Consider the following 22,083-nt stretch of genomic DNA (forward strand, 5'->3'; position numbering starts at 1 on the left):
CAAAATCATACATTTGTATCATCCATCCGTAAACAACTGGTCCATTTCTGTCTCTCAGGACCACCAACAACATAACTTTCATCATCTTGGAACCCATCCACCCTCTTTATGTTATGGATTGTTATATCATGTTTGAGAGAAAGCTATTTTGGATTTTTTTCAAGAAACAAGCATTTTGGTTGTAACATTTTTTAATGTTTATATGGGAAGTGGACGAGGGTTAGACGGAGGACCGCCACGTGGTCCGTGGCTATGGTTTGTGCAATCATTGTTGTTATTTCAAATAATATTGGAGATGATGCTGCATCATGTTGGACATGTATGTGTAACACACCATTTTATTAATTACTTCATTGCATATGCATATATATGGATCTTGTGTTGACATACATTTATTTATATGTTTTGTATTGTTATGTTTCAGTATTTAAGCATAGCATCAAAGTTGGGCTGCTTGAAGCATTGGAGAAGATCAAAACAGGTAAGAATAAGCATGTCGATCTGGAAATTAAATATAGCGTGAAATGGGTTAATTTGGTTTGTTTTTTACTTATACGGGTCAAAAGTATATAAAAATGATCAATTTGAGGTAAAAAAGGAGGTGAATTTCAACCCATTTATATGGAAACGGGTTAATTCGGTTTGAGGTAAATACGAGGTGGCAGTTATGGCCCATTTATGAATGGGAACGGGTTAATTCAGTTGTATTTGACTACTAACGGGCCAAACAGGTCAAATGTGAAAAATACTTGGCAACAAAGAAACGGGTCAATTTGGTCTAACGGGTTAGATGTTAAACACGTAACCAAATATTTACAATTTTCTACGTCGTTTATTAAAAAAAATATAATTAATTACACGGATGGTCCCTGTAGTTTGGGACATATTGCAACTTAGTCCCAAAGTTTCGAAAACTACAACTTTAGACCAAATGTTTGCACAAACGAAAGTCGTTGGTCAATGGGATGAAGGTTAACCTTTTCTGTTAAGTGCATGTGAAATTACCAAAATACACTTAACATGATAGGTTTTGTTCTGACGTGTTCATTTGATTATATTTTATGCAGAACTGATGATCCTTGGATTTATATCTCTGCTTATGACATTTTGTCAGAACTACATTGCTGCCATTGTGTTTCTAAGGTTCTTACAAAAGATTTCTTGCCTTGCAAGAAACAACCCGATGGTAAAGAACCAACTGATGATGACACGGACGAAGGCGGCCGTCGCAGGCTTTTATGGTATACTCGTAGACGTTAGCAGACGACCCACCGAAAGAATGCAAGCCTGTAAGATTATTATTATTATTTTTATATTTTGAACAGTATACTTTGCTAGTAATCAAGGATTATAATCTTATGGTTAATTTAACTAGGGATATGAGGCGCTTATAACTGTTACGGGATTGCATCAACTGCACATATTCATATTCTTCTTGGCAGTCTTTCATGTTATTTATAGTGCACTTACTATGATAGTTGGGAGAGCAAAGGTGACATTTTAAACAATTATATAAATACAATTTAACAAATATATGTAACTAGCTTCTTTGATGCAGATACGCGAATGGAAAGTTTGGGAAAAAGATATCTTGTTGCAACAAGCATCCGCTCATGGTTCGTTATTTCCACAGCTAAAACTTAATAAATGATTTTAATTTAATGATATTATTCTTGTTATTATCATTTGCAGATCCTTCTAAGTTTCGGCTTACAAAAGAAACATCTTTGTTAAAGGCCATGCTACTAAATTGACTGGATTGCCAGTATTCTTCTACATTGTAAGGAAGTTATATTGCTTATTTTATAATGCATTTGTTTATGAATAATAATTAACCCAAACCATTTGTTTCAGATTTGCTTCTTTAGGCAATTCTTTACTGCTGTTGGTAGATCAGATTATTTTACCATGCGCCACGGGTTCATTTCCGTGAGTTCTACAAGACAAATTTTTTTTGGTCAACTCTTTCTCCGTTGACTTTCTTATAATTTTCGTACACAGGTTCATTTAGCTCCAGGCAGTCAGTTTAACTTTCAGAAATATATCAAACGATCACTCGAAGATGATTTTAAAATATTGTGGGAATCAGGTAATTATGCATACTATTGTTTTGCTTGTTGTAAGTTATTTAAACTTTAATTAGCCCATTGAATATTAATCCATTTTTGCATTTTTATGACACTTTCAGCCCGCTTTTATGGTCTACTGCGGTCCTTTATCTGTTCGCCAATGTTGAAGGTTAAGTTTTATGTTTCCACTTGATATCTTGTTTGTACTAGAAGTGGCAAAACAGGTAGATCGCTTAACGGGTCATAATGGATAATATATGCATGAGTCGGGTTGGTCGGGTGGTTCTGTATGGATTGGGTTGACCGGAAAAACATTTTTGTCCAAAAATCTATAACAATTTGTGTCCTGTTTGATTACAAAGTTATATTATTTCTAAAAAATGTTTTTTGAAGAATATAAGGTCAAAATGGGTAGTTATTTTGACCCGCAAACCTTTTTGTCCAATTTATTTTTCATAATACAACTTGTGTGTATTTCACTAAAATTAAAAGTTTATATTTCACTAAAATTATAACTCTTAGTAGAAAATTATTTAGGACGCTTTATGTATTAAAAATACACTTTGGGTGACCTTTGAACCCATCTGACCCATTTGGCCCGTTTCCTTTTTAACTGTTTTTAGTTTACCGGTTTGACCCTTCGTCACCAAAAGACAACCAGAAGCAACCGATTCACAACTAGACGGGTCAAAATTGCCACCCTCTAGTTCTCATTTGACCGGTTTGACCCTTCATCAACCGAACACTCATCAATATTTAACTGCTGATGTCGCAGGAACTCACGCTATGATTTGGCTATCTCTATTTCCCGTTGTCGTAAGGATTTCTTCATTTCTTAACAAAATGGACAAAAATATATATATTTTTTTTTACATAATTTGTTATGATGATAGAAGGGTAGGCAACTAACGGTTTATTGTGGGTAAAGTTAATATTAGCAGTTGGAACAAAGCTTCAAGCAATTATAGCGCAAATGGCTATCGAAATACAAGAAAGGCATGCAGTTGTACAAGGAATACCACTTGTGCAAGCCACTGATAAACATTTTGGTTTCTGGATCCCTCACTTATTCTTTATCTTATTCAGCTCACACTCTCATGGTATTAATAATTATTTCACCAAGTTTTCAGTTAAGATTTTAGTTATAATAGTTGTTACATATCATATGCTTATTATTTAATCCCAACATTTTTAATAAAATGTGTCGGTTTGAGTTATGTTTTATTCTAGCGGGTCAAATTAGAAAATAATATAAAAACAGGTATTACAGAAAGAAATACTTATTGGTTTATATTTGGCACACCAAATACATTTACAAAATATAAAAACATGCTTAAAATACAGTCAAATCGGTCAAAGTTGCATTTTAATGCAGAGAAACTTCTGAACAAACTTAAGAAATTGGAGTATAACTTAAAATGATATAACTTTTATAGTCATATTTCACACATTTACTACATTGACAAACAATTATAATATTTGGACAAAAAAGTATTCCGGTTCAATCCATCCCATACAAAAAAGTATACGTTTTGACCTGTTACCGACCCATTATGAATTCTGATTTTTGTTTTTATTTTCTTTCAGAACTCATTTGAGATAACACACTTCTTCTGGATATGGGTAACAATATTCTTTCTTTTTCACTATTTTACACAAAAACACACATGCACCCCGCACTTTATCGCCTTTATAATGTCTTGTTATCTGCTTACAGTACGAGTTTGGACTCACCTCTTGCTTCACGACAAACCCTCTTCTTCATATTTTAGAGTTTAATCGGGTAAGTTTGCTAGCTGATTAGTTTTTCAAAAAATAAAAATTACAACTTTTAATACTTTTTATATTTTAAAACATAAGAAATCATATATTATACTGCAAGCTTGAAGATTTTGATGGTTTTTGCTTCTATAATATGAACAGATTTGCTGTTCAAATATTATGCGCCTACAGCATCCTTCCACTCTATGCCCTTATTTCACAGGTACTTCTAACCGCTAACGATTATCTAGTTATTTAAGTTACAAAATAAGTAGTTTTAATAACTAAAACAAAACTGATTTATTACATGGAAAATATTTATGTTTTGTGTGTGTGTGTGTAGATGGGATCTAAGATGAAGAGGTCAATATTTGATGATCAAACATCAAAAGCGCTTAAGCATTGGCATAAAAATGCATCAAAAAGGAGAGAATCGAAAGGGCGATCTGGTCATCTTCCTACTAAAAGTATAAAACTAAACTCTCCATCTGGAAACGCTCAAGCACACGGCGATGCACCAACTAGCACTGAATCGCCTACTCAGCCGGCTCATATAACAGCCAGTGTAGACATTCCACAAGACAAAGACAAGGACAAACAAAAGTCAGACAAGTCAACCCCGAATCTGCTCTGATCCATAATAGCTTACTTTGAATCTGTTGTTAAATATGAATCTAATACTAGAATATGATGATGCAAGATGTTAACATCATGATGATCAAACCAATGGTGTTAGTATTTATGATTATGTTTTAAAGAGTTGCATTGCTAAAATGCTTACCAACTATTTGGTTTCTTACTTCTTGTTAATGGTACATATTTTGGTTTTGTTCTTCATTCCTATGTAACTATTATTCACTTTGTTTTTTCTTTATGATGGCATAACTAATTTGTGAAGTACTATATAACTCTCCAAGTGTGATGCTTTTGTTCAAGTTTTGGCTAATAACCCTCAAATCAATTTTTTTCTTTTACAAACATTCATCCAAAATTTTACTTAATATTTAATTATTTTTGCTTTTAAAAAAATTTGAATTCCCTTATGAGTAACATAAAGCTAGACAGAGTTATTAAATTGAAATGCAATGAAAAGTTTTTGAAAACCCCATTATATTTTTAACGAAATTTCAAAAACTTATCAAAACCGAAAAATAACCCAATCATAGGGACTAAAACATCGGTTTACCTCTATTAGGTTTGGAACGGTTTAGACAATCTCAACCCTATACTTTTTATAACTGTTTGTTTCGTATACAAGCCAAAAGCCCATGAGGTATCTATAAGATACTACGTGTTGTGTATCGGGCATATTTGTGGGTTTCGGCTATATTTATATCTATATTATATATAATACATGAGACAATGGTAAATTAAGACACTTGATTTTAAGAGTTTTACAAACGCTAATACATAAAATACATGTGTAAAAGGGGGTATACAGTTAGGGGTGCAAACGAGCCGAGCCGAGCCCGAGCTCGCTTAGGCTCAAGCTCAACTCGTTTAACTTGTACAAAGCTTAAGCTCTGCTCGTTTCGAGCTCTATTTTCAAAGCTCGAGCTCGGCTCGTGAATAGATTTTCAAGCTCGGGCTCGGCTCGTTTACTATTTATCAATTACTTTTTATATAATTATAATTATTTTTATATATTTTTTCTATTATAATATTTATGTATAAAATAACATATATTGTTTAGTTATTTTTATTTATTTTTTCATTACATTATATATATTAATTAATAGTTCTTAAATATATGTTTAAAAAATTATATAAATGATAGGCTCATTTAGGCTCGTGAGCCCGCTCGAGCTCGATAAGTGAAGCTCGAGCTCGTTTATTAAACGAGCTTAATTTTAAGCTTGAGCTTGGGCTCAGGCTCGATCGAGCTTTTTAACGAGCCAATCTCGAGTAGCTCGGCTCGTTTGCACCCCCTAGGTATACTTGTCTTTTAAACACAATTAACCCAACTAACAAGTTTGCCCCCCCTCATCTTTAACCATATAGTGTTTTTAATTTCAATTTTAAACGACCATAAGTTTTTCATACGTCCATATTTTTGTAAAAAAATTGCATCATAAAAACGAACATTTTATTCTCTTTAATTTGAATTTGATGATGTTAAATTTTTTTCAATTTAAAAAATTAATAATTTATGTGAGGGGTGTTCAATGCAGGTTCTTATGTTAAACTTGTGAGCCGAACCGTTAGTATCGATCTTTTGTCGTCCAAACCAAAACTGCACAATTGAAAATTGAAACCGAACTGTCTCTAATGGTTTGGTTTTGGTTTGATTTTACAGTTTAAACTTTGATAATGAATTTTGTTTAAAATGATTATTAATTTCACTGTACCCGTCAATTCTAACTAAGCATCAACAAAATGTGATACTTGAGAGGATCATAACATGAAGAATGATAATTTTATATAAATGGTAAACATTAATGGAAGACATAGGAGACGAAATAATAACAAAAACAAATATACAAAAAAATCATACTGGAATTAGGTGGGTTTCCTGTATAAACCACGAATCAAACCATTTGCTACGGTTTGAAAATTTGAAACCGACCAATTGACTAAAAGTAGAAAAACTAACCGTGAAACCAAACAAATGATTTAAACGGTTTCAAAATTTTTAACCTAACTATAAGCACTGTAATTGTTATACGGTCGGCGTTCAAACACCCCTCTACATTGTACTTAACATAAAAAGAAATATCTGATTGGCGAATTAGTTGTCCTGTGGAGAAGCAGTCTTAATTTGGTCATAAACCCTAAATTGAAGACATTTGATTTGATAGTGAGTGAAGAAAGATGTGTAAGTATGGATTTGATCTGCTTGTGGTTATGGTATTAGTATTCGCCGTATATTTTGGCCCTGTACGTTCGGATCTGGTCATATCCAAGCTTGATCGCCGGGTAATCTATCCTACTCTCTTCATTTCATTTCTAATTTCTTACCTAAATTCTTATTATTATGTTTCATTCAATTGTTTTCTACAAATCGAGCTCAGTTTGTTTGCATTTGTACCGGAAAATGCTACAGATTCATCACTTTTATTATTATTATTATTATTATATTATTATTATTATGAATTGATTTATTAAATTTATCATGTTTGGTGCTAACCGACAGTGTATCATCATTTTTTCTTACTATTGCAGATTGATCTCACTTCACAGATTGTGCGGGTGACTTTGACCTTGAAGGTGAGTGATGTTATGTATTAAACCGAGTCGGTACGCAGCGGAAACACAAACGCACAAACGAAAGCAATAAATAAAAGACACGAGATTTTACGTGGTTCGGTCAACGCGACCTACGTCCACGGGCTGCAACTAGGGTATTTTTATTAAGCACGGTACAAAGATTACAATACATGACCATGATATATATAGAGAACAATTAAGTTAAATGACTTAGGGACCAAGAAAACTTCAAACGGGCCATCCTCTATAATTAAACGGGCCACCCCCCTTTTGTCTTCTAATTGTCAACCAACGAACCCGGTCCAAAGGCCTTCACTAATCTTAACAATCTCCCACTTGAAGGCCTTGCGATAAACTCTAGCCCGCCATTCAAGTACAAAGCAATCCAATCATCAGTAATATCAGTAATCTTTATTAACAAGTCTTTCAAGCTTCCAGTTCCCCATAAACAAGCTAAGACTTATCCCCTAGTTGCAGCAACCCAAGTACCGGAAGGGCCTGTTGAAGCTCCACCGAGCCCCAACTCATCAGCCAAAACTGATTTGTCCTCTATCTCAACCGATTACGCACGATCTACCAGATCCAGAGATAACCCGAGAACCATTACTACTCTCCTTTTTCAGCAAGAGTTCCCAGGAGAGATTTTATCAATCGAATAACGGTCTTCAAAACCCAACGTTGTTTTGTAACTGTTCCCTGAACACAACCCGCGCTCCCACTGTCACCAAACCCCTGACATATTTTAGACCTCCGACCCCGCTCAGCTTAAATCACCTTGGCACCCAAGCTCTACTCTTGCAAATTGAATCTTATTCTGCCCCTTCGACTCAGCGAACCCGACTTTGTTTTGAGGGACGGTCATACTTCCCTTAGTAGGCACTTGTACCATGTATAATGTTAAATGTATTGCTAGTTGTTTATGTTAGGGTTTTAGCCCATGTAGTTTGCTAAAGCCCATGGGCCCTTTATGGATTGTAGTTAGGGTTTTACTTATGTATATATAGGTGGTTCCCTCTTTGTATTATTCACACCTTCAAGTAATAAACATTACTTTCACTACAATCATCTTCTTCTTTACATGGTATCAGAGCTACGGCTCTCGATCCAAACACTAGCCGCCATCTGATCTGTTATAACATCCTAACAGCCGGCCCTAAATCTGAATCACACTCTTCTCGGTTTACCTTCTGCTCAGGTCACGAAATCTTTTTTCGAGACACTTTTTACCAACACCGCCCCTGCCATTATAACCTACACCCTCCGATTTGCCTTCCCTAAAAATCCGACGTCCATACCGCTGCCGCACGCACCCCACGCGCCTCCCGTTGTCTGTCGCTGCCACCCACGCACCGGCGAGTGACGGCGCGTGACCCCACCTCCGGTCACCGGATTTTTCCTTGTTCATTCCTTTTTCCGTCCAAAGCTCCCTGTGTTGTTAGTTTTCTGATACAACAACTTTTTTCCGTCTGTCTCGGTTATTGTGTTCGAGTTTGTTCAAGCACCTAAGCCACCAGATCTGAAACAAACCCAGCACCGGTTTCCGGATTTGTTTCAAACCTGTCCAGCCAGCCACTGTCGAAGTACTGTCACTGTTCACGCCGGATTTACTGTTCACGAAAAGTTATTGTTCGCTGTCGGAAGTTACTGTTCACCTGCCGGAAAAGTTATTGTCGCTGCCGGAAATACTGTTCACTGCCGGAATCTACCATGGGAAACGAAAAACACACGTATACATTTACTAAGGAGGAGTATGATCTGATTCAACGGCTTCTTGCCTCCCAGTTGAATCCTCCTCAACCAACTCAGCACATCCAGGTAAGTTTTCTAGCCTCGACTCTTCGTGGGTAATCGATTCTGGAGCCACACATCACATGACTAGGAATCGGGGTATTTTTTCTAGTCTTCAAAATGTTTCCCATGCACCGGTACGTCTTGCCGATGGATCTTCATGTCCCGTTCTCGGCATAGGATCCATCAGCAACTCGGAAAACCTAAAACTGTCTTCTATCCTATTTGTTCCTAAATTTCCTACCAGTCTTTGTTCAGTGAGTCAGATTACCAAAACAAAACAATTGTTCTGTGACTTTTTACCCAACTCACTGCGTTTTTCATGAACTAGGAACAAACCGGGTAATTGGTACTGGTTTTGAATCAGGAGGTCTCTATCGTATATCCCCGTTTTCGCATCCTGTAGCAAACTTATGTGATTCCGCTGTCAGGGAGGCTCACTGTCGGTTAGGTCATCACTCTACAGCGGTTCTAAGGCAAATGTGATCAGATTTACCACTTTCGTCTTTTAATTTTCATTGTGAGTCATGTCAACTTGGTAAACATACCAGGCGTCCCTATCCCCCTAGGGTGCCTAATCGAGTCAGTTCTTGTTTTGAACTGTTGCATTCTGACGTATGGGGTCCTTGCCCTATCAAATCTACGTTGGGTTTTGAATATTTTATTACCTTTATTGATAACTATTCTCGCACTACTTGGGTTTATTTGATGAAATCTCGTAGTGAGGTATTTTCCATATTTCGAGAATTTAATGCTTATGTTCAAAACCAATTTAACACCACCATTAAAACTTTACGATCTGATAATACTAAAGAATACTTTTCCACCGACTGTTTTTCATACTTAAAAACCAACGGCATTATTCATGAATCATCGTGTGCGTATACATCTCAACAAAATGGTGAGTCCGAACGCAAAAATCGTCACATATTGGATGTTGCTCGCACAATCATGATCCAATCACGTGTTCCTCATCGTTTTTGGGGAGATGCCGTTCTCACTGCCACATATCTGATTAACCGCATGCCCATACCCGTTCTTCATGGTAAAACACCGTTTTATGTACTATTTCCCTACGATGATCCATTTCCTCTCGCACCTAAAGTATTTGGTTGTGTTGCCTATGTTCATGACCATCGTCCGAAAACCATCAAACTTGATCCCCGAGCCATTCGTTGTGTCTTCCTTGGTTACTCACAGGGTTCAAAAAGGGTATCGGTGCTATAGCCCATCAATTCACCGATACTTTACTAGTGCTGATGTCACCTTTCATGAGTATCCTTACTTTCCCGAGTGTTCCACTCCTGTTTCTAACCCGTTTCCTGACCTCGATATACCCACATCTCCCTTCCTCCCCACCATTCCTGTGTCGATTCCCTCTACAGATCCTATATCTGCTGATTCTGACCCACCGACTGAACCTCCACCACTACTTTTCACATATGCTAGGCGAGGTAAGGGTCAAATATCAGAGACACTTGATTCACATCCAGACCGCAACCCCGAGATCTCCTCAGATCTTCCGTCTGCATCCGAACAATCTACACCTCTCACTGATACATCCTTACCCGATTCGACACCTTTACCGGACACTACCCCTGATACCCAATATACCTATTTCTTTTCGCAAAGAACCCCGGAAATGCACTCGTTACCCGATTCAGGACTATGTTGCCTACACCCACCTATCTTCTGAATTTCATGCGTACACCACTACCCTTGATTCCTACCCGATTCCCAAAAAATGTGACGAGCGCTCTCGCTCACCCAGGATGGCGACAAGCTATGGAAGATGAAATTGGGGCTCTAAAGTCCAATCATACATGGGATCTTGAAACACTTCCTAAAGGGTAGCGTATTGTTGGTGTCGTTGGGTGTTTACAGTTAAACTACACCCGGACGGCTCCTTACACCGCTTAAAGGCTCGGTTGGTCGCAAAAGGGTATTCTCAGGCATATGGCATTGATTATGATGAGACCTTCTCGCCAGTTGCTAAGATGCCATTTATCCGTATTTGTATCGCTCTTGCTGCCATTAATCATTGGCCGCTCCACCAGCTTGATGTCAAGAACGCCTTCCTTAATGGTGTTCTTGAGGAGGAGGTATATATGGAGCAGCCACCAGGGTTCGTTGTTGAGGAGGCCTCGAAAGTTTGCAGACTATGTCGTTCTCTATATGGTCTTAAACAGTCTCCCAGGGCATGGTTTGGTCGATTCTCTAGTGTTATGGGACAGTTTGGGATGACTCGGAGTGCCTACGATCACTCTGTCTTCTTTAGACACCAGAAAGGAAAGAGGATTATCGTAGTTGTTTATGTGGTTGACATTATAATTACAGGTGATGACGAGGTCGGGATCACCGAATTCAAGCAGTTTCTTCAGTCTCAGTTTCAGGTCAGCGACTTAGGTCGATTGAGGTATTTCCTTGGCATAGAAGTATCTCGCTCTCCACAAGGAATACTTCTCTCCCAATGAAAGTATGTCCTTGATATGTTGACCGAATGTGGCTTACTAGGTTGTAAACCTGTTGATACCCCAATGCTTCCTACAAAGAAACTCCTCCCAAATGAAGGAGATCCAATGAAAGATCCTGAGCGATACAGACGATTGGTTGATAAACTTAATTATTTAATCGTCACACGACCAGATATCTCCTTTACTGTCAGTGTTCGTGTTCTGAGCCAATTTATGGCTGCACCATACACCGGTCACTGGGATGCTGCCCTTCGTGTCTTAAGATATCTTAAGACCTCACCTGGTTTGGGTATATTATACTCTGATCAGGGTCATTGTCGTGTGGGTGCCTTCACGGAAGAAGGAGATGGTCGGATATCAGGGTTCTCAGATGCAGATTGGGCAGGTTGTCTGATTTCTCGACGATCTACCACCGGATATTGTGTGTTTGTTGGAGGAAATCTTGTATCATGGAAGAGTAAGAAGCAACACACGGTTTCCCGGTCGAGTGCCGAATCGGAGTATAGAGCCATGGCAGATGTAACATCAGAGATGACATGGGTACTTCGTCTTCTCATAGAACTCGGGGTTGTTTCTAATGACTTGATGAGGTTATACTGTGATAATCAATCAGCCATTCACATAGCCAAGAATCAAGTATTTCATGAAAGGACAAAACATATTGAGGTCGACTGCCACCTTATTAGAGATCGAGTAGTAGGCACACAAACTGTTCCTCCATCCATTCAACCGGTTCATGTGAAGACAAACTTTCAGCTTGCAGACATTCTAACTAAACCGCTCTGGAAAGCTCAGATAGATTTCATTTGTAAAAAGTTGGGCATGATTAACATCTATGCTCCAACTTGAGGAGGAGTGTTAAATGTATTGCTAGTTGTTTATGTTAGGGTTTTAGCCCATGTAGTTTGCTAAAGCCCATGGGCCCTTTATGGATTGTAGTTAGGGTTTTACTTGTGTATATATATAGGTGGTTCCCCCTTTGTATTATTCACACCTTCAAGTAATAAACATTATTTTCACTACAATCATCTTCTTCTTTACATATAATAAACCATACCTGTTTCCACGAGCAAGAACCAGACTACCTTTAGTTACCTTCCATTTACCTCCACCAAACTTTACTTCCATGCCTAGTTCATCCAGTTGACTAACAGAGATAAGCCTTCTCTTCAACGATGGAATAACCCTAACATTCTTCAAGTTCCAAACGGTTCCCAATGGAGTTACCAAATTAACATCCCCCATGCCCGTAACATTAAGAACATCACCATTAGCAATACGCACCTTCCCAAAGTTACCAACCTTTAGATTCACCATCGTCCACGCTGTGCGTAGCGTGAAACGAAGAACCGGAATCCATGACCCAAGAGTCCACCATGCTATCCACACTGCAAAATAATGCCTCGTCATCACTGACGCCTTCATTAACCTGTTCAGCAGTGTTCACCTCAGCAGCCTTTCCTTGTAATTTGTTTGGACAATCACTCTTAACATGTCCGACTTCGTTACACCTCCGGCACTTCACATTCTTCCGAGTTCTAGACGAACTCCTCCCCCGACTCCCACTACTCATGTTATTTTCCCTTCCCATGCCGGCATAAAACATACCAGAAGATGATCCGCCACTCGTGCTTTTCCGGCGAACGTCTTCACCCAACACAATGTCTCGGACCCCCTCAAATGTCAAACCATCGGCCCCAGTAGAACTAGTAATGGCCGTTACAGTTCCAGACCAACTCTTAGACAAAAAAGATAACAATATAACAGCTTGAGTCTCATTATCCAATTTCATGCCCACAGAAGCTAACCTGGACATAATTGAGATGAAATCATTAATGTGACCAGCAACTAAACTTCCCTCGTGCATCCTTGTCATAAACAATTCCCTCATCAAGAACACCTTATTAGCTGCGGACGGTTTTTCATACATATTTGACAGAGCCGTCATCATACCATGAGCCGTGGTTTCTTTCATAATATTAAATGCAACTCTCCTCGTCAAAGCCAATGTAATTTTACCTCTAGCCTTCTTGTCCTTTGAGTTCCAAATTGCTTCTTCGGTTTTATCCATTTTATCCGGCTTTTCCTCCGATACCATATCCAAATCATGTTCACCAAATAACGCCTCTATTTGCATTTTCCACCATGAAAAATCAGTCCCGTCAAACTTGTCGATTCGAACCTTCCCGTCTTCAGACATTGCAAACGAGAAAACAGAGGAAAACAAAACAATAAACAAAACTCTAACCTTAACCCGGCGAATCCAAGAGTTTTTAACCAAACTCTAATCAACGGCTTCAAAGAGTTTTAACCTGGTACCACCTTGATCACCTTGTCCCGCGTCCCGCAAATCTAAACCCAATAATAAAAAAAACTACCGTACCTAAACCTTGTAACACTCCGCCAAAGAACAAACCAACACAATAATAGTTGATAATAACTATTCCTTGACTTCACGTAACAAACTAATAAAAGGCATAACACCTTTATTTCCCTCTAGTTTGTTTGTGTAGCTCCCAAGAAACAATTATATTAAATAAACCCAATCTGTTGGTGGATTTCTCTAAACGGCGGCTTAACGGCAATCAAAGGAATTGACTTTTACTTATGATGAAGTCGGTGGAGCTTACAAAGAAACAAAATCAAAGTGTGATTTCTTTCTTTACAAGCACAAATTCCCTAAAAACAATTCTTACCTTTTATTATTTGTTTTGACCTTGTAAAGCTTCCAAGAAAGGTAATAAAATCCTTTCTTTATAAAATCACGATCGGAAACAGACAGCTCGAAACCACAATCAAACCAGAACCGAGGAACCAACCAAAAAAAACTTTTAGCGAATCGTCTCAGTGCACCGTGTGTTTAATGAACCTTCAGCTCTGATACCACTTGTTATGTATTAAACAGAGTCGGTACGCAGCGGAAACACAAACACACACGCACAAACGAAAGCAATAAACAAGAGACACGAGATTTTACGTGGTTCGGTCAACGCGACCTACGTCCACGGGCTGCAACTAGGGTATTTTTATTAAGCACGGTACAAAGATTACAATACATGACCATGATATATATAGAGAACAATTAGGTTAAATGACTTAGGGACCAAGAAAACGTCAAATGGGCCATCCTCCATGATTAAGCGGGCCACCCCCTTTTGTCTTCTAATTGTCAACCAACGAACCCGGTCCAAAGGCCTTCACTAATCCTAACAAGTGAGTCAGTCAGTGTTAATAAACACCACTCTCAAAAGTGTACGCCTGCGTCCCGTCACACTATACAGTCCGTATGATGCCATACGAGCCAATCGTATGATGTCATGGACCATATGATGTCAAATCTAGTCAGCTATTGTTTGGGTCGTATGATAGGGCGAAAAATAAAAATAGTCATACGGGCTGTATGCTAGGGCGAGAAAAGGTCATACGGGCCGTATGATATGATTTTGTCAGTGGTCACATCACTCAGTCAAAGACATCATATCGGCCGTGTAATCTGGACTCATACAACCCATAAGACCTTTTTCCACCTGCCATACACTCATACGACCCTGTTGACCATTTCTGCCTTTCTTATGACCTCGTATGACAATTTTTCTCCTGTCATTATGACCATTTTCGTTTGTCATATCATACGACAGACACGTATGGAGCGTACTACTTGTATGACATGTCAGCGGTGTCTCATTTAGTGCGTGTTAGTGGTGTTTTTATAGCTCAAACCTGATAAAAAAATCTGCATTTTATGTATGAATAACCTTTTCAGGTAGAGAATACTGGTCTTGATCCAGTTTCAGAGGTATCTTTGACCTTTCCTGAACACCAAGCAAACAATTTGGCACTTTTGGTTGCTATTAGTACCGAAGGAAGAGGGAAAACAAGAGGTGCAGCTACCAATCTACCAATCAAAATCAAGCAACCTGATGATTCACCACCATTGTTAATTTGGTATGCTGCATCTCTGCCCAAAGAACTCAATAAAGGTGAAAGCTTGAACATGGATGTGTTGGCGGTTTTCACGCATATGTTGCAACTGTTTCCTGAGAAAATCACTCAAGCTGAATCTCAGCTCTTTTTGTTTCAAGATAGTGCACATTTTACGTCGCCTTATAATGTTAAAATCCAGTCAGTTACCGTTAAACTTCCCAGTGAAAGGGTAGAAGCTTATACAAAACTTGAAAACACCAAGTTTTCTGGATCAGAGATTAAGTATGGTCCTTATGAGAGTCTTCCTGCTTTTTCATACTCGCCAGTAGTTATTCATTTTCCGAGTGATAAGCCGTTTGTTGTGGCGAAAGAGTTGGTGAGAGAAATTGAGATCTCACATTGGGGCAATGTGCAAGTGACTGAACATTATAACATAATCCATGGTGGTGCTCAGAGCACGGGTGAATTTTCAAGGTAATACATTAGATTTTGCTTTTTGTTTTTTCAATTTTGGTGGTGTTTGGAATTGTGTTTTGAAATTGTTTTTTTTTAATTATTGCAATAAATTAGTTTATAATGTTTGGATAGAGGGTCCTGCTTTTGATTATATGATGATTTGAGGTCAAGTAAGCAGTTTTAACTTTCATACTAGGTACAATTAAGCTGATTATTAAAGGCTGATATAACAATTCCTAAATTTAAGAGAGTGTACTTACATTTTACAAAACATTTATCCCTTTTCAGCTGAATATTATTTGCCAAAGATTCATACAATTGATTTATCTGATTATGTCAGGTCAAACAATCAGTTTCATACTAGCTGCAAGAAAACTGGTTATTAAAGGGAATAGAAAATTATCTAATGTGATTGACTTAATGTATTAGTTTCAGTCTTTCAGACAGTTGATTATCTGATTTTTACAACTTCAAACAACAAAAACACTATCTCCTACAACCCATTTAATTACAACTGATTATATGATTATTTAACATCACATAACCACATGTTGCTACTATACGCAGGCTGGATTTTCAGGCCCGACCACATGTACGAGGTGCATCAGCTGTTAGAAATCTTATTGCCATGTTGCCACCAAGAGCCCATTCTATATATTACCGAGATGCCATTGGCAATATTTCAACGTCTAATATATATGCCGACTCAAGCAAGGTGGGATTATGTTTATTGTGCAACGAAGTTCATTTGTATCCTTTATTAGACTAGACACTGAGCTGGTTAATTATAGGGGTGTTCAGTATTTGAATCCTACTCAAAAAACTCAAACTTTGGATCTTTGATTCCAATAGAATTCGAAATTCAAGGTTCCTATCTGGTTTTCAAAAATTGGAATTCGATTTGATTCGTTAGTAATCGAATTTCGAATCGAAAAACTCGAACTTTAATGACATTTGGGTCTACGAATTCAATATCCATCCCAATAACCAATAGTCCAACTACATGTGCCTACTAAAATAATTTATTTTTTCTTTGGCTGAATTCGAATCGAATTTTGAGTTATATGCAAATTCGAATCCAGCTTCAGAATTTCAAAATTCGAATACATAGATTCGATTAATCAACTCGAATACTCGAAGTTCGCTTCGTTGAACAGCTCTATTTAACGGGTCAAAACAGGTCCTTTTCTGCACGGGTTGAGTTGACCGGTAAAACTTTTTGTTGAAAAATTTGAAGTTTTTTGTGAACAGTTAATTTGTGAAATATGATCACTAAAGTTATATTATGTTAGTGAAAATCTATTTTTTAATAAAAGATTTGAGGCTTTAAACTTTTATGTTGTAAAAAACTAAAAATACACTTTGGGCAATGTTCGGCCCATTTTCTTTTTAGTCAATTTTCATACCTGATCCATTTGATACGTTTCCTTTTTAGCCAATTTTCTTACAAGTATGTGCATATCTATGAATTTGCAGACACTACTTGAAATCGAGCCTCGATATCCTATGTTTGGTGGCTGGAAAACTTCTTTCACCATCGGTTACGGTTTACCTCTTCAAGACTGCCTGTTTCAGTTAGGTGGGACCCGGTTCCTGAATATTACTTTTGGTTCACCCATGAATGATGTGCTCATTGAAAACCTTACTTTGAAGGTATTTTTTTAAATATCAAATTTAAAATAAAGCCTTTTAACATTTGTCTTATCTGGTCTGTATTCTTTTTACTTCTATTTTGTAGGTTGTTTTGCCTGAAGGATCAAGAGATGTATCTGTTTCAGTTCCATTTTCTGTAAAACAGTCACAAGAGGTGATGTAAAACTAGATGTTTATTAAGATGCAGTTAAACTTTTATTACCTTTTTAAATGGTTCTGTTGACATTATTATTATTTTTTTTCAGACAACATTTTCTCACTTGGATATTGCTGGTAGACCCACGGTTGTAGTGGAAAAGGTTAATGTGGTGCCAGAGCATAACCAGTATTTCCAGGTATTAATATTGCAACTAGTTGAAATAGAATATGTTGTAGGAGATAGTGTTTTGATGTGTTTCTGCTTTTGAAGTTGGGATAATTAAATGATCGGTTGTTTAAGTGTTTGGCAAATTCTTCAAGTAACTAATGACAAAAAGGACGTTTTATTTATTGTTAAAAGTATCTAAATTTAAGACATAATATTTATCTAAATATTTCAGAAAACTGTAAAAAACAACAAGTTTCTGGAGTTCATTCTTTTACATTTAGATCAATAGATTCTTAAACTTAACAATTAAGTCCCTGGATTATATGTTTAACCAGAAACTTCTTTTTTGCATGATTACACCCTTCAACTTTTTTAAAAATAGTGAAAAGTCTGTTTTGCATGATTACATCTTTCAAGTTTTTTAAAAATATTGAAAATTCTGTTTTGCATGATTATGGAAAAATCTGTTTGCATATCTATTATAATCATTTGAACAGTTGTCTTTTTTATTTTCATTATAGATAGTAAGAAAGTTATATGACAGGACTTAAAATAAGGTCCAAACAACAGACAATCGAATGTTTTCTCTTCAGGTTCACTACAAGTTTAACAACCTTTCATTACTTACCGAACCGTTAATGTTAATAGTTGGCATTTTCTCCCTATTTGTTGCTTGCATCATCTATATGCATGCTGACTTCACTATCTCAAAGTCTTCTGCTTCATATCTTGCAAAACTGCAATGGGATGAGGTATATGAACACTATTCCAAGTATATTGTTGTTATTTTTCTAATTGTTATATGAAAAATCTCTGAAGTTTGAATATTTTTTTTCCTCATTTTTATAGGTACAGGGAACTATTCAGCAGCTTCAAGTGATTATTAATCGCTGCCTATCAATCCATGATAAGCTAGAAGCTTCATTAAGAGAACTTTCTAGAACAGGTGATGTACAAGCTTGTAAAGCAGTCCGCAAGTCAGCTGACAGTTTGTTGAAGGATTTGTCCAAGGAATCCAAGTCCCTTTTGGCTACCCTACAATCTTCTCCTCAAGCCGCACATATATTACCCAAGGTTTGACGCTAATTTTTTTAAAATATATTTCAGCCTAATCTGCATTTATCATATTTCGTGCAGTGTTTGATTGTCAGAATGTCAGTTGAGTTGGATTGACTCGAATTATTTTTTTTCCTAGTCTTTTGTAAATAGTTAGTGAGTCAAATATAAAAAAAACCCGAACCGAACCAGTTTTATGGATTTTCATTTTGAATTTTAAGTAATTTATAAGAAAATAATAGTGTTAGTGTGTCACCCTAATATTTTAGCCCAAATGTATAATAATCAGTTAATTAATAATTAACAAAAAGATTTAATTTAAGCCCAAACTCATTATTTTTGGCTAATTATTTTGCCCCAAAAATTCCAAGCCAAAGGTAAAATTGAAAAAACCAAATCCGAACCGAATTTTCGGTTTTTCGTTCTATGTGAGGCTAAAAACGACAATTTCAGTAACAATCTATTTGACTAAAAATACACTTCATGCAACTTCCACTTTTTGGGCCTATTTAACATGTTCTCTTTTTAGCTAAATGTTTTTTACTTGACCCATTTGAGATAAATAGATAACTCATATGGACCCGTTTATAAGTAATTGGGCTGAATACCACCCTGTGTTTATATATATTATGAAATCCAGAAGGATGTAATATTCACCTTCCGGTTGGTAATTAGGTGGAAGAGTTGGTTGTGAAGGAGAATGATTTACAAGAAAAGATTATGCTGAAACACACAATGGTGGTGGACTCTTATGAGAAAAAATCCGGGGGACGTGATATGGAAAGCCGGGTATCTTCGATCCAGCAAAAGATCTCAGTTTTGAAGCAAGAAGTTGATGATCTAATCGAGTTTATTGAAGACATTTAATCGTTAATCATTATCGTTTTCCGTTTTTCTTTGTAAAAGGTGAGTACAATTATAGCCGGTAGATAAGAGTACTTTATGTGGCCCTGGTTCGGATGGCAAAATGTGCAACTTTTGTAGAAACTTAATTTTTAAAGTTAAGACTTAAAGTGTTTAGTGATGTTGAATTGATTATGTAACTAATAAAAAGGGACAATGCGATTGCTTGAATTAAATCTTCATAGAGTTTACAGGTCAATACACTGATCCGGTGAATAATATTACATATCTTGACAGGTTATCTATGACAGTCGATATATCTTTATGACTTTGTTTATTACGCTCATTCTCTCGCCTTTTCTTTTATTATCAAAACTTTGATACATACTTTCACGTCAGAGTACGCTCACAAAATAAATAAACATCAACCCTAACGTTCACCCTTTGTCACGGTCGTGAGTTTCAGGTCCATAAGTTATTATGTTTATTAACAGTGTTTACACAAAAACACATTTATACTCGGTATCCAGTATATGTTTATTAACAGCGTTTAGATATCAATGACTTCCCTTGGTGAGTAATAAGAATCAAATAGTTCTTCTATGCAAGTTGTAATTTCTTCCTTAAAAGTGATTGATGATTCTGGTTCTCATTATTTATATTAGTGTAGATTTAAGAGATGAACGGATTTTCTAGTGGTAGCTAGTGTCAAAGACCAAATGTGTGATCCATACGCGAACAATGAAGAATGGTGCATGATTTCTTGTGATTGGAAATCAAGTTGTAAATATGTATACCAGAGAGGGGTATAATTAGAGATGCAAACTAGGGATGAGATTGGTACCGTACCGTACATGTACCCGAAAATACCCGTACCCAAAAATCATTAAATCTGGGTATCTATACATGTACCCGAATTTTATGGTACAAGTACGGGTACTCGCTTTAGTACCACTTTTTTCTTTTTTTTTAAAAAAAATATCCACTAAACTTGGTATCGATATCGATACGGTACCGACAATCAGTTATTTATAATATCAAAACCAAAACTGTAATGCCACAACCAAAACTAAAAACGAAACAAATCAACCATAATTTAAAAATTCATTCGTGGTGGTTGTTACTAGTTATTGATTAGAAGAAGAAGAAGAAAGGAAGAAAACTAGGGTTTGATTAGAAATGTTAGTACATAATATTTTGATTATCAATGGTTTTGAAAAACCCGCTTGAAGCCTTGAAGACATCCCAATACAAACACTGCTAAAGTTATGAGTTTTGAAAATCCTAATAAAACCCCCCCACATATTCCTAACGGGTAGCGAATACCCGTAATACCCATAGATGTACTCTAAAACCATTAAATCTGAGTGCCCGTACCAAATAGACGGGTACGGGTATTCGGGGAAAAATCTCATCCCTAGTGCAAATGAGCCTAGTTGCTCGCGAGCTTCTTGGGATCAGCTCGTTAAAAAGCTTGATCGGAGCGAGTTTAATCGAGCTCGTGCCTGAAAGTAAGCTCGTTTAATAAACGAGCCCGAGCCGGCTCGCGAGTCTAAAGTCTGTCATTCATATAAATTTTTAAAATATATATTTAATAATTATAATTTAATATATATAATGTTATGAAAAAATAAATAAATAATATATATTATTTTATATATAAAATGATAATAGAAAAAAATATATAAAAATAATTATAATTATATAAAATATAATTGATAAATTGTAAATGGGTTGAGCTCGAGCTTGAAATTCTAATCATGAGCCGATTTCGAGCTTTGAAAATAAAGCTCGAAAGAGCCGAGCCCGAGCATTGTGTTAGTTAAACGAGTTGAGCTCAAGCCTAAACGCGTTACGGCTCGTTTGCACCCTAGGTATAATTGCGACGGTTGAAATCGTGTTATAGGGTACCATGTCGACTTGGTTAAAAAACATAAAAAAGAAGAAGATAAAATAGTGTTGGCGGTATTCCGTTAGTAGCTACAATTGTCTTCTTCGCTTCTGTCGATCAGGCTGCAGATAGAAGCAACGGAGATTCCACCTCCCTTAGAAGACTCACTACCAATACGAACGAGATACAAGCACCGCCCTCAGAGTCCACGCTAAGCAGCAGTTTCGTATCGATTCCAACACTCGACTTCAGGTATTATTATTCATCAATTTCTTAATTATCATATGTATACTATAAGAAAGGTTTTGGTAACTAATTTGGGGGAAATACGACCTGCATTGTTCACAACCACAATTATTATTATTATTATATAACTTCTCTCATGTATATGCATTTAGGCAGGGTTGTTCACACGGTTTGGCTATTAGCCTCAACCAAATTAACCAAACGCTTTGGGCTAAAATTTTGACTCAGAAATACATGAAATGGTCGTATAAAACATGAAATGGAGGTATAAAAGCTAGAAATATATGAAAATATGAATTGTTCGGTTCAGCTCGGTTAACCGAGGGTACAAAAAAGAACCGATTCTCGCGTAATTCGGTTAATTTCACTTCGGTTTTTTCGGTTAACGGTTCAGTTTTTGCTCAATGC

General features: G+C 36.8%; 1 protein-coding gene and 1 pseudogene across 1 annotated transcript; both read left to right on the top strand.

Annotated features, from left to right (window-relative positions):
- The first annotated feature begins 234 nt into the window (after window positions 1-234).
- Window positions 235-4,634, top strand: LOC143587832 (MLO-like protein 9; annotated as a pseudogene).
- Window positions 4,635-6,557: 1,923 nt separating this feature from the next.
- LOC143587824 (dolichyl-diphosphooligosaccharide--protein glycosyltransferase subunit 1A-like) lies at window positions 6,558-19,630 on the top strand. The gene is made up of 10 exons (XM_077069001.1): window positions 6,558-6,746; window positions 6,993-7,037; window positions 15,063-15,697; window positions 16,247-16,394; window positions 17,156-17,332; window positions 17,418-17,486; window positions 17,578-17,667; window positions 18,233-18,391; window positions 18,489-18,713; window positions 19,371-19,630. The coding sequence occupies exons 1-10, from the start codon at window positions 6,642-6,644 to the stop codon at window positions 19,560-19,562; spliced, it is 1,845 nt and encodes a 614-aa protein (XP_076925116.1). The 5' UTR covers window positions 6,558-6,641; the 3' UTR covers window positions 19,563-19,630.
- The last annotated feature ends 2,453 nt before the right edge of the window (window positions 19,631-22,083 follow it).

This window comes from Bidens hawaiensis, unplaced genomic scaffold, assembly GCF_021521415.1.
Source record: "Bidens hawaiensis isolate Kalapana, Puna unplaced genomic scaffold, B.hawaiensis_p1.1 tig00035898_1, whole genome shotgun sequence".
NCBI lineage: Eukaryota > Viridiplantae > Streptophyta > Magnoliopsida > Asterales > Asteraceae > Bidens > Bidens hawaiensis.